General features: G+C 43.4%; 1 protein-coding gene across 2 annotated transcripts in view; it reads left to right on the plus strand.

Annotated features, from left to right (window-relative positions):
- kif26ab (kinesin family member 26Ab) overlaps nucleotides 1-13,822 on the plus strand; it is an 87,401-nt gene that overhangs the window by 44,967 nt on the left and 28,612 nt on the right. For both annotated transcript variants that reach the window (XM_087779221.1, XM_087779222.1), the window contains exon 4: nucleotides 1,531-1,658. In XM_087779221.1, the coding sequence (XP_087635347.1) occupies nucleotides 1,531-1,658 (128 nt within the window). The remainder of the gene's footprint in view (nucleotides 1-1,530; nucleotides 1,659-13,822) is intronic.

Genomic DNA, 13,822 nt, shown 5'->3' on the forward strand with positions numbered 1-13,822 from the left:
GCGAACATAAAGAAGCGAACACAAAGTTGTGAATAGAAAGTTTTGAATAAAAAGTAGCGAACAAGAAGTTGCTAACAGAAAGTAGCAACACAAAGTTGCGAACACAAAGTTGCAAACACAAAGTTGCGAACAAAAAGTAGCAACACAAAGTTGCGAACAGAAAGTTGCAAAAACAAAGTTGCAAACACAAAGTTGCAAAAACAAAGTTGCGAACACAAAGTTGTGAATAGAAAGTTTTGAATAAAAAGTAGCTAACAAGAAGTTGCGAACAGAAAGTAGCAACACAAAGTTGTGTATAGAAAGTTTTGAATAAAAAGTAGCGAACAAGAAGTTGCGAACAGAAAGTAGCAACACAAAGTTGCGAACAGAAAGTTGCAAACACAAAGTTGCAAAAACAAAGTTGCGAACACAAAGTTGTGAATAGAAAGTTTTGAATAAAAAGTAGCTAACAAGAAGTAGTGAATAAAAAGTAGCGATCACAAAGTTGCAAACACAAAGTAGCAAACACAAAGTAGCAAACACAAATTAGCGAACACAAAATTTTGATTAAAAAGTAGCTAACACAAAGTAGGGAACACAAAGTAGCAAACACAAAGCAGCGAACACAAAAATTTGATTAAAAAGTAGCTAACACAAAGTAGGGAACACAAAGTAGCAAACACAAATTAGTGAACACAAAATTTTGAACAAAAAGTAGCTAACACAAAGTAGGGAACACAAAGTAGCAAACACAAATTAGCGAACACAAAATTTTGATTAAAAAGTAGCTAACACAAAGTAGGGAACACAAAGTAGCGAACACAAAGTAGCGAACACAAAGTAGCGAACACAAAGTTGCGAACACAAAATTGCGAACACAAAATTGCGAACACAAAGTTGCGAACACACAGTTACCAATAAAAATTACGATTACAAAATTGAGATAACAAATTTGTCATTACAAGTTGTGAACACAATGTTGCCAAGACAAAGTTCTGAAATCAAAGTTACCAATTCAAAAATTTGGTTACAAAGTAGCAAAACTAAGTTTAACTAAGTAGTTTAGTTAATCATGTAACTTTGCAAATACAAGCTTTTTAAAAAACGAATTTGTTTTAGGGGGGAAAAAAAAAGCAATTTCATGGAGATTAAAAAAATAAAATATTACAATTGTCAATTTGCAATCGTGTCCCAAAAATGTAAATTCTCAGCAGGTTCCTTTAACCTGCTGATCCAGACAGAACTTCTTTAACAAGCAGCTGAGAGCATTAGAGAACCCGTCGACTCAGACGCCGGACGGTTCAGAACAAATTAAGTCGCTTAATTACCGCCGACTCCATCATAAAGAACCTCCTGAGCTTTCCAGAACCACCGGGGTTCTGTTGGGAGCCCTCAGCAGCGGATCCTGCTGACGCCCGCTAGCCGCGGCAGCTGCTTGTCCATCTGGGGCGTGTGTGTGTGTGTGTGTGTGTGTGTGTGTGTGTCGGGTGGTCTAGGAAGGTGGGCATCAACCTGTGAAGCTGTAGCTCTTATCTCCTCGTGTGTCTGCAGGCCTCGGGGAAGACGGTGGACGCCGAGAGAGACGCCGCCATCGCCACCGTGACCGCCATCCAACCGGGACCGCCTCCCCCCACCGGCGCCCCACCGCCCTCCTCCGTGGCGGCGTCCTTCCTCATCAGGTGAGCGCCGCTCTTTTCATTTCTACTCAGCTTGTTTTGATATCCGGGGAGAGGTTTTGAGTGACGGCTACGTCTAAGCCGCCGCACCTCGCTGCAGGTGAAGCAGCCGTGGACGTCAGGCGCCGCTGCCCGTGAATGAACCGCCGCCTTACGTAAGATCAGGGAGCGTCGCACGAACCCCTTTTGTGATAATGTTTAGACCTTTTACATGGAGTTCAATGAGAAATATTGCGTGTTTAGCTCTGTGTTCTGTACTGTGTTGCTACTGTTGTGCGCTAATAAATGTCAATGTCTCAATCTCATCTTAAAATTAAAGTTCACCTAAAATTCAAACTCATTTTCTACTCACTCTCATGTCGACTAAGCGTTGGTATTATTAATCTGCTCTTTTATAGTTATAGACAAAAATGTAAGTCCATGCTAATGTAGCGACTAGTGCAACATTAGCATGCTAGTTATTGTCGTCTTCATCTTCGGCCAAAAAGACACCTAAAAACATCCAAATACCCCCGTACTGCTCGTCCATCTTGTATTGAAGCCTCGACATGAAAAATTTGTCTGAAAAAAATAAACAAGTCTATATTTTAGGCTTGTTTGTTGCGGTAGATCCCAGGCTATCAGCGTAAATCTTACATTTGCGCATTGAAACTTGGAATGTTTTTCAATGCGGAGACACTTAGAATAAGTTTAAAACATAGACTTATTACTTTTTTTTACTCTAGTCGAGGCTTAAATACAAAATACAGACAAGCAGTATGAAGGTATTTGAATGTTTTTAAGTGTCTTTATGGATGAATACTAATCGACTGAGCTCTAGTCGCTACATTAAAATAAACACACATTATTGTCTATAATTTAAAAAAGGAACAGATGCTTAAAAAAATAATCCCAACCATTACTCATACTGCCAAATGATTGGTGATGGATTGATGACACGTGGTGACAACCCTCGATGATTGACCAATCACAGCAGAGTGGGCGTGGTTATGGTAAACAAGATTTAATTAAGTGTCTTCAGTGGGTGGGGCTTAAGACATTTTCTAATGTAAATATTTAAATGAAAAGATGAGTTTTTTACAACCAGACACATACTGACGAGTACAGAAGAGTCCAAGATCTATTTAAGACACACTTAAATCAACACATTAGTTGCCATTTAACAACAAAAACTGACTTGACATCCTAATTAAATTTGTTTATTGTAACAAGAGACGAAGCTCATCTCTGATTGGATGAGCCCCACACTAAGCTTGGCGGCACGGGAAGGTCGTCTGGTCTCTGGAGGTCATCACCGCATGACTGAGAAGAAGAAGCTTGTTAAAGATGTTCCTGCAGCAGCTTCTTCTTTATAAACCGAATCTCCATAATCGACATGTTTTTCCACCAACCTTCCGTTCAGAACTCAATCTCTAAAGAAGAACCGGACCCCGAGAGCTCCTCTACCTAAAGAGGAGCGCCCACCCCGGCGGACCCTCACACTGACGCTCCGAGCCGAGATGAAATTTTAATTAGATCGCAATTAGCTGGAGTCCGGCAGCTGGAGCCGCTGAATGACGGGAATCCCTGGAAAGGAACAAAAAGAAAGTGGATGTTCAGCGAAGGGGAAAATAAGTGGCGCGCTCGGGTGGTTAAAAAGACATTAGCGTGCTCCGTCTGAGATGTTTAAACCACGTTCAGCTGCTGCCGGAGGAAACCAGCTCTTCATCTTCACGCCCGTTTGAGACGCGGTGCGATCAGTTCATCAGGCGGGAGCAAACATGACCTCGATCAATAACGGCCGATTGCCAATTAGACGCTCCATACAGTAGCCGAGACAGGCGGGGTCGGAGGTCAGCGCGACTGGCCGGTGTGCACATTAGCTAGGCTGTTTAAAAGCCAGCTGACGACTGGTGTGTGCGCGTGACGCGGCATCTGATCAGTGTGTTAAGCAGTCGTGACACACTGGTGATCAACCCTGAGGTCACCCGTCTGGACCCCATCAGAACGTTGATGTCCCTTTTTATGCTAACACTGCAGCTGTTCCTGTTCATTCGTTCTCGCTAACTCGTGCTGATCCACTCGGTTGTCTGCACCAGAAGACAGGACAGTAGGGGTGTGTTGTGTCTCTCGCCCGAAGGAACTGGGATGGGCTCCAGCCCCCCCTGCGACCCCCTTAAGGGAACAAGCGGCACAAAAAACGAATGAATGAATGAATATTTGGGGATACCTTTTTTCACAGTACTGTACTTTTATTTAACACACTGAATCATTTACTTTCCAATTTATATTTTAATTTGCTTTCGAATCAGATTTAATTATTTTCATATTCTTTTATGATCTTTATTTTGATAAAGTGTTGGTAAATTACAATTTTCTTTATTTTTTTTACATTTAACATGCAAACATTAACAGTTTGTTTATTTTTGTGTTGCCATTCAACTTTTGGCTGCTAGATGGCAGCAGACATCAGGTTCTGTGCATCAAAATCATCACTGAAGTCCTGTGAGTTCCCGGCGACGACTGAGGACGAGAGGATACAGTCTACTCCAGCAGATTTTAAAGCTGATATTTTGGACATATTTTGGTTTTCAGTCAAACAAAAGCAGTTAAGACTTTGTCAAGAGTCATGAGGTCTGCAAAATCTGCAAAACTACTAATTTGTTCTTGTTCGTACGGTATCAAAATATATTGCAACATATCGAATCGGCTTCCCTGTATGCTGATACGTTTTGTGTTGACAGATTTTTGACGATACACGCCCTCATTATCCATAAGTGCAAGAAGCCACAAGGTTTGAAAATGAAACATGACTCAGCTAGATCTGGAACACAAGCTCTTACAGTGACCCACGGTGTGACTCAGCTGGACCTCTTGAGGTTACTGGCCCGGGGGAGAAGACCCAGTAGTGGGACAGTCACAGAGTAATTCCACAAAGGAAAGTTAAAGAATAGTTTTAATATAAAGTGCAAAATAGAAAAATCCAAAACATGTCCACATAGGAAAAAACGAAACGAAAAAGGCAGAGGATTCAGGATCTCACCGGCACCTACAACAAAAAGACACGCATGAGTAAAGAAAGTGCTGACAATGTCAGGAACTGTCCACTACGATCCAATGAGTAACGGGAAACAACAAACCTGGTTTGGAGACGCAATAGTCTGACGAGTTCTTCCGGGGAGAGATGCTCCTTTTCAACAGGGAGAACCTGCCAATCAATCATCCTCAACCATGGGTACCTGTCGACGTCTGTCAACAGAAGGCACAACAAACACCGGAAAGACAACTAAGGAAATAAAACGGGGAGCAAAGCAAACATGACGGATACATTCCAACCTACACGACCTCGACTCACGTGTCCATTGAAGGTTGCTGCTTGGGTCGAACTGTTTCCAGGCCACCACGGAACACGTCAAGGACAGGTTTTGTTGTCAACCATTCCATCTCAGTCAGGACGACATATTTTGAGATTGAATAAATGTCTAAAATGATACCTCTTTTATTCGAAAATATTTGATATCTATGGCGAAGTGGTCTTCATAATTTCACCCTAATGAAGTGAAGATAGTTTTGAATTATTCAGACATATGTTTCCAGGCCACCAACATGCCGACGGGTTCACTTTGTACGTCTCGTCGTCATAATTTGAGCCACCTTTAGCAACTTAAAACTCTCAAATGTGAGAGTTTGACAGCTGTTTGCTGGAATGCCGCCTTGAGGAGAGTCAGAGGAAGCAGGTTTTTTGTTTTTTGTTTTTAACGGTCGCCCTGCAGCTGCTGCCCAGGTGAGCGCCGCGCTGTAATGACTATGATCGTGCTCTAGGAATCTCCTGGTAATTGGTGGAGTCTACGGACCCGCGTTCAGCCTCGGCTTTTGTCCGCATCACTCCCGCAGCCCTGCAGGTAATGCCAAGTCACCATGGGAACCGGTCATTATCAGCATGTCGGACTCACATGTGGCTGATTTTTCGTTAGAAAATATCTTTTTGACAAAGTTTCTGAACACGAGTCTGGGCTGAGATGAGGGAATGGGGAAGCTAAATTAGCTTGATGCTAAAGCTATGCCGGATTGGGTAGAGGCCAAGGTGTTGACCGAAGGTTTGGACCGCTTAGATCCTGCCACTGCCTAAGTGGTAAGCGACTGTATTTGTCGTCATGGAACGGGGATCTGGACCCCGAGTGGACGAAGAAGATCCTCTTCCGCTGTCATGCAAGTCAAGTGAGCTGTTGAGTGTTTGTGATTCTCCTCTTACGAGTTTATAGATTCTGCTCAGTGAGCCGTGGTCTCCCCCTCTCTTACTCGAGTCTCCCCCTCTTTCTCCCCGTTTGTGTGTGTCTCCCTCCTGTGCAGCTATGTGCAGTTTTATGTAGTCAGAGTTGGACTGTCTGCACCCGCGAGGTGAGAGGGTAATGGCTTTGTTGTCAAGCTATAGCGAGATGGATTCCTCCAGAAGAATGGGAGTGTGAGCGGAATACAGAGGACGTCGGGCCGAGGCCGGTGTCACAGGATTCCTCCGGATTAATAGCAGCTTTTTGAAAGATGATGTTCTTTTTCTAACCAGTCTGGTCTTGAGATAGAAGAAATATTCCATTGATGACAGCAATGAGTCATGATGTGTAACAATCCATTTACAAGTAGGATCCTTTAAACACACAAAAGTTAAAACTTTCCACACAGGAAAAAGAATTTGCATCAACACTTCACTTTGTGATTAGGGGTGTAATAAAACATCTATATCACAATCATTTTTCACCACAATACCGTATAAAATATTTAACTTTTCTATGGTTCGTGTACATTTGTATAAAGTCGAAGATTTTTATTTACAATTAACATGAATATTTTACAGTGTTTGTTAATTTTTGAAGCTGAATAATAAATTAAACCCTGCCAGATCCCAGCGGGGACTGAGGACGAGAGGATATGGTTGACTCCAGCTGCTTTTAAAGTTGATAACTCTGACATATTTTAAAACAAATGAAAGCAGTTACAACTTTGCCCAGAGTCGATCAAGTACTCGAAAATACAGTACACAAATATATCCTAGTTCCTACAGCAAATTATCGTATTGTTGCTGTATCATGGTGTATAACGCCAGATTCTTGCCGATAGAAACCCCTACTAGTGATCTTGTCATTTGAAAATACATGTAAATATACATAAAAATGTACTTTGACGTAAAAAATCCATTTCACAAATAAAAGCAATTGTTTTTTAGATACTTTGGTTGAACAGTTTACTGCAAACCGCCGGCAAAATTAACTTTGGGCAGGTCTGCTGTCGAGTATCTGAACCTCGCGTACAAATACAATTCTCCAATGCATGGCAACACGTTATGTCATCAGAGCTGACGCGTTGTGCATTAGCTTGTCAAACTGACTCCGAGAGCGTCGGCTGTTGCCGGGCAGCAGGCGCAGAAGGTGAGATTCCTATTCAAGGTTGTTGATGGCGTCAAGGCAGAGGTGTTGATGGAGACGCCGCCGCCTCGAGGAGGCGGTCGATGCATCAGCAGCCGTGGCAACAACCATTGTTCTCCGACTCCTTAAATGACGAGATGTCTTGGAACAACATCCATTACTAGATTTGAACCAGAAACTTACTTCAATAGACCCTTGTGGAAACACTGACAAGTCGTTTCTCCAGGGTCTCCCACGTGGCTTCCTCCTTACCATTGTCGAGGATTCGACCCCGAAGCCACCTTAACTTACTTTACTTGGAGATTGTGGATCTAGTTGGAGTGACTAATGGAAGACTGAGCTCCTGGGAAAGACTACTATTTAGGTTGAGTCTATTTAGAGTCCAGAACGAAACCAGAGGTACATTTTGGGGATAGTAACTCTGGTTAGTGGAACTACGTTTTTTCTTTTGCCAGTTGTTTTCAACTTGTCAGGTTGTCAAAACTGGTCTAAATTTGAGTCATACATGGTGTTCCAAACGATTTTGAGATGTATTTCAATCTGAATTTATGACACATATGCCACAAATGATCACCCTCTGACCCCTGATTTTGAGGGTTTCTGCTCACAGACCCGACTACGGTGGATTCACGAGGGTTCTTCTGATGAGACTGGGTCGGCGGTGTCGCCCGGCGGCAGCGTCCAAGTGATGTGAGGGTTGTGACAGACAGCAGAGGCTCACTTGTGTCTGTCACCACGATGGATGAACCGAGTGTGAAATAGAGAGTAAGTAGGAGCCACTCGGAGCCTGCGGGGGTGAGGTGGTGGTGGTGGTGGTGTAGTGGTTGAGAGGGGGGTGTCAGCGGGGAGCTGACAATGAGAGAAGTGAAACGCTGACTCAAGTTAAACCCTGGTGCATGTGTTAAACGCCCCACGGGGGCACAAAGGGGGTGGACCCACCTCCCCTCTCACCCCCACATTCACACGAGGAGGTCACAGACTTTCATCCTCCCAGCACAGACGGCGTCGGTGAGGAACAGACCCGGTTCTGTGGACCGAGGAGTGTGGGCACCAGAGACTGACCTCAGCGTTAAATCACTTCCCTTATTGCCCACATCAGACATTCCACTTCCAGCCGGGTAATCAGATATTTTCGCTGGAATTTAGAGTCGGAACAAAAGCATGTTAAAATGCCACAGAGGGAAAAACACACTCCCCGCAGTCCCTCGCTTTTCTCACAAATCTTGGGTTCTGTTTTGTTACAATAAAAGATTCATAGGGTGGTAAATTTGACCTCACTGCAGCTAGAATTGTTAGCCAGATGTTAGGCTAGCTAGTATAGCATACCTTTTAACCAGTCTGTCACTTTGCATTCAATTGCAAAAAAAACTAATTTCTATGTTAACTTAAATACTGAACTACCAAAAAAAGAAAATCAATAATAACGCCTGCTTGAGACCTTGGCTCCTGCAAATGTTTAAGTGATGTCACTATTGCAGTCACATAGACTAGAGTCAGTACAAGAAAAGTGTGTTACAGGGTGGTTTGCAAAAAAAAACAACCAAGGATCGACAATGATTTAATATGATAAAGAAAGAGACAAGAGCATTTTTACATTTGTATAATGTTCTAAGATTCATAAAATGGGCAACACACAACACTGGTTTCATTAAATGACCCCTAAACAACAAACCCCGTCCGATCTAGTCCAAGTCTCAGTCAGAGGTCTCAGCTTGCTTGTGGAGTTTTTTTTCCACTTGGTAAAGACCAGGAGCATGCGACCATCAGTCCAAGCATCCAGAAACACGACAGCCTGTTGAGCCGCTATTATGCATCAAGCCTGCGGCGGCGGAGGCGGCGGGATGCCATATGAGCCTCTTTAGTGTCCGTCATTGAAAGGTGTCATGCAAATGGAGTCTATTATCGTCGTCATTACGCCGCTGTCAGAGGAGTTCACTGGGGTGAATTGCTCCAGCTGGTGGTAGGGGATCTGCGTTGAGGAATTTTATGACCCATTGTGTGCGTATGCTTGTGGCCCCTGATCCTCTGTGTGCACCCCGTCTTTGAGGGGGAAAAAAAGGTGATTCCAATTTGGCTTCGTGGGGCAACAATAATAAGTCCACCCCATGAATTAGTAATGGCTGCATAATTTCAGAGTTTCTCTCGGCCGGTATTCATGAACAGATAACTGGGGCCATATACGGGACAGGTGCTGTGGTTTAAGTCATTGACATAATTGTGGGGACAACGTCGCCCCAATTCTTTAAATCGACCACTCATGCGTGAGAAAAACAAGTCTTAACAAACATCAAAAAGTTTTAATATCCGTTTTGTTTTGGTCGACCACTCTGCACATGCAAATTGTCTTGAACGGAGAGGATTATGGGCTGTAATCGGTTCACGACCCAGCACGTGAAAGCCGGCTGCTAAAAATCCCATTATCCCTGTACGCTGGACGCGGCTTGCAGGGTTCGGCTGCGTGTCTTTCTGCGGTTGACTTAATGAGTGCGTGATACGGGGATCAAGCTCTTAACTTCCATAAAGTGGTTGTAGTCACTAACGTCTTAGCGGGCGGCTTTCAGAGGCCGTTTCTACCCTCGTTCCAAGGGTGGCCGGGTTTTTTTTTTCTCAATCCATAATTCCTTAATGTGTTTATTGGTCTTTCTGGAATTGGTTGGAAACCTTCTGACCGACTTTCCACATGAGCTGATGCAATCTATGTATCCATCTTCTACGGCATTTAGACGTTAGGTTGTGGGGGAAACAACAGAAGCAGAGAGGCCCGGACTTTTCTTACCCGTGGGAGCCTCTTCCAGCTGCTCTGGGAGAATGTTCCAAGGTCTGCCCCATCGTATACTCAGAGTTGGACATGCCTTGAACACCTCACTTCTCAAGCTGCCACCAAATAGCCCTGACCTACCAGTTCGGTATACTACTGTATCATCACCACTGCCATCCAGATCTGTCACTCAGTCCCTGTTCGGCTCAGACCCTGGACTTTCGAAAAGGGGTCATATGCTCTAAGTTATTCTGGATCTTCTTCCTTCTTCTTGTAACCAAGGGAATCATGTCGCATAGACTAGCTAACCACTCTCAGAGAAAGAAGGACACAAATTTCAATTAAAAGAATTGGGGCGACGTTTCCCACACAGTTTCCCTGTGTGCTTTTACTCTAGTTATTGCTCCTGGTGATAAGGTTCCAGGGTTGATTCAGTACTTGGGTGACTTAGGTCAGTCTGTCAAACTGAGCCTGAGAAACCTGGTTGTTGTATTTGATAAAGACATGTCTCTAGTGCAACACTGCAGAAAACTGACCAGAAATTGTTTCCTTCAACTGAGAAAAATCTCTAAATTTAGTAAAACGTTGTCACAACATGATCTGGAGATTATAATCCATGCGTTTGTGTCTTCTCGTCTGGACTATTGTAACAGTTTATTTTCATGTCTAAACAAGAAGGAGCTGTCTTGCCCACAGTGAATACAAAAATCTGCAGCGAGAATTCTGACCCGCTCTAGTAGAAGAACTCAAATTCCTCCGATCCTTAAATCTCTTCACTGGCTGCCAGTTTATTTCAGGATCAACTTTAAAATTCTGGTTCTAACTTTCAGAACTATTCATGGTCAGACTCCTCCTTACATCACTGATCTGATCCAGCCTTACACCCCAGCTCGGGCTCTGAGGTCTGTGGATCAGAATCTACTAATGGTTCCTCGCACACGGTTCAGGACCAGAGGATTGTTTAAGCGCTTTGTGACCCTGGTCTAGAAAAGCGCTATATAAATACAAATTACTTACTCACTTACAAACCCACGGCATACACTACATCTTTCTACTTCTACCCAACGTTTAGGGTCAACAAGCCCCGACAGGAAACCCCTATAACAATCATCAAGTCGACCATTGTCCTGGTCCAGAGTCTATATGGTCATGATTCTGTGTTTAACTTAAGGTAGTGTTGGAGAACCTAGACGGTCTCTGGCTCTCGTAAAACGTAGTTCCCTCCGTGATCAAGTGGCAGGAATGCTTTTTGAAGGGGGGACCTGCAAGTACCGACACGTGCCCTCGACTTGTTGCCTCATTTATCAGAGCATAATTAATCCCTGTTGTTCCTCCGTTGTAAAAGCGTTGCCCTTCAACCTTCCCATTCTTAGAACCATAAAAAAAAGAAGCTGGCAGCTATTTGCAAACATCACAAATGCTGACTCAGAACTTAAATCTAAATCGCTTAAAAAGGACTGTGTAGTTTACTTACAACCCATGTCTGTCGCTCCGGGCCAGAACATCCCAAATAAAAACCGGCGCTCTTCGTGTGAGCGCTCACTCCATGTGCCTGTAAAACTTTTGGTTTCATCGCCTATTAAGTCTTCTGAGGATGAAAGATTAAGGAACACATGTTGTACCGTCCCTCCCCCCCGTCTTCCCAGCGCTCTGACTGATTAATCGCTCCCAAATGTTCCGAGCAGCTTGTGGGCCTGTTTGTTGTGATAGCCTGTATGAGCAGGAGTGCAAATAAATAATGGCGAGGTGTCCCGACCTGGCAGCCAATGATTAATGAGGCCGAGAAGTGGAGCAGAAATAGGAGTCTCCTTCCTCTCGCACTCATCAGCCAGATAATGGGACGTCATCTCAGAGGCCTCTCCGGTTAATCGCTCGCCTTGTTTGTCTGGCGAACATCTTTGATGTGATGCGCCCTGACAGGAAACGCCAATAAAGAAAATATGACTAGAAGAACGTGGGAGGGAAAGTGGGCTAACAGGAGTTCAACCTGAGTTTTCAGGGGAAGGCGGCGGCGGCGAGAGATGTAAGAACTCGTCTTCATTTTCCCATCGACCGTAAACCCTTCCTTCCCTGTTAGCATGTTTCAATCTTAAGCTAACGCTATCAATTAGTGGCCAACAAGCTCAGAGAACTGGGCTTTGTTAACCTCTCTAATGTTCAGAGGAGCAAACGCTGAATTAGCAGGATTTGATTCTGACTTTGTTGCCAAACAATGAACCCGACTGCCAATGGAATTACAGCCGACTTCTGCCGCTCTTTTCTCTTTCCACGTAAGCCCTTTTTAAGCTTTTTGGTTTGTGGCTTTCGAGGGGGTGTGAGAGGTGATTATCTTCCCTGAGGCCGACCGCTTTATAGACGCAGGAAAGTTAGTGTGACAGGAAAGAGTGTTCGTCATTGCAACTTTACGACGTTCAGATACCACCACGGGTTGTTGGTAGTTTAACCCTTTTACTGTGATTCTATTCAAGTGGGTTTAATAGGATCATGACTGTGGAATTGTAAAGTGTTTAGTGTGATTCGTTTTGCCACTTTTTTCAAGTTAGACTTACTTTTATTTACAATTATTCAACAATACTACAATGTTTTGACTCGGATGCAAGACATAACATTGAATAAAGTCAGAAATTATACTAAATAACATTAGGAAATATGAAAAAATACTGTAATAATTAATCTGAGATGATGATTTTAAACTATTGTATGTATTTAAAGCCACACTTTTTCAGTGGTGGACTTTTATTATCCACTTGATGAATCAATGTCCATGAGTTTTTAGCTGCTGTGGTAGAACTCGAAATATTACTGAACTGAAACTAAGATTTATTTATGATGGTTTTGACACAAACATGTTAAAACTACACTGAACAAACTAGTCTTCTAAAGCAAATTGATTATTTTCACACTCCCTTTAAACTTCATCTCACTACCTCTCAGTGAACTCATCACTGTGTGCTCATGTCATATGCAGGATCGTTTGACTTCTTTTTATTTTCAGCAACCTTTCAAGATGTTTTAACTTGTACATGTCGATCGGGAGTTATTTTTCTAAGAAGCTGCTGTGGCTCTTGACTCATGTGCAGGTGAATCTGGTCTGTGTTTAGTTGGTCCTACTGCAGACTTGTTGAATGCCTCTGTTACGAGTAACATAGATTATTTCAGCGGGAGAGTGGGTTTACTAGCTAGCTTATATTCTTCAAGAGTTATGGTCATTATCAGGAAATCCAGGAACATGAAGAAAGGGTTAAACGTCATGATTTCTGTGCGACAAGACTGTTAAATGAACAGATTTCTTATTTGTATGTGTATATTTTCATTTGTTTCCATCTGATACTCCGACATATCTTGGATTTGTAGGTGTGGACAGCCTGGCGAACAAACATGAATGAGATTTCGTTGAATAATAATGAGCTTGTTTCACGTCCCCAACTGTTGCATTTGTTCTTCCACCGACTGGGGAATCCCGTGCTCCGCCATGGCTCAGTCCCAACTGTGTTTTTGTTTTTTTTCGTCTTCTCTTTCTTTTCAGGCAGAAAATAATTTAGCAGCTCGCAGACGAGTCGCGCTGGCAGCGGTCCAGACTCGCTGATGGAGGACTTGGCTGAGTCGTGTCTGTCTGAGTTTCTGTTGCTTTCTCCGCCTGCGGTCTGAATTGGAAGGATATTCATAACTCGGGGTTTCACTCATCCTCGCCGCTTCACGACTTCCGGCACAGATGTTGTCAAAGATCCTCCGATATCGACCCGGAGGCCTGAAAAACCTGCTTCCACTCGTTTGTAGCGGTATTATATTCTGAGGGAGGGTCCGAGGTCTGATGACAATTATTGCATCTTGAAATGTTTAAAACAAGATGAATCAGAAACTTTCTTCTGGATCCTTGAACCTCTACCTTGGCCTGGTGGAGCCAAAAGAAAGCAGGGATAAAGAAAATGGCCTCAATACAGAAGTATGGAGGACAAAATGTATCCAATTTCAATTAGTTTTGAAATGTTAATCACGTATTAGTTAAGTATAAT

Source organism: Callionymus lyra, chromosome 18 (assembly GCF_982586985.1).
Source record: "Callionymus lyra chromosome 18, fCalLyr1.hap1.1, whole genome shotgun sequence".
NCBI classification, from domain to species: Eukaryota; Metazoa; Chordata; class Actinopteri; order Syngnathiformes; family Callionymidae; genus Callionymus; species Callionymus lyra.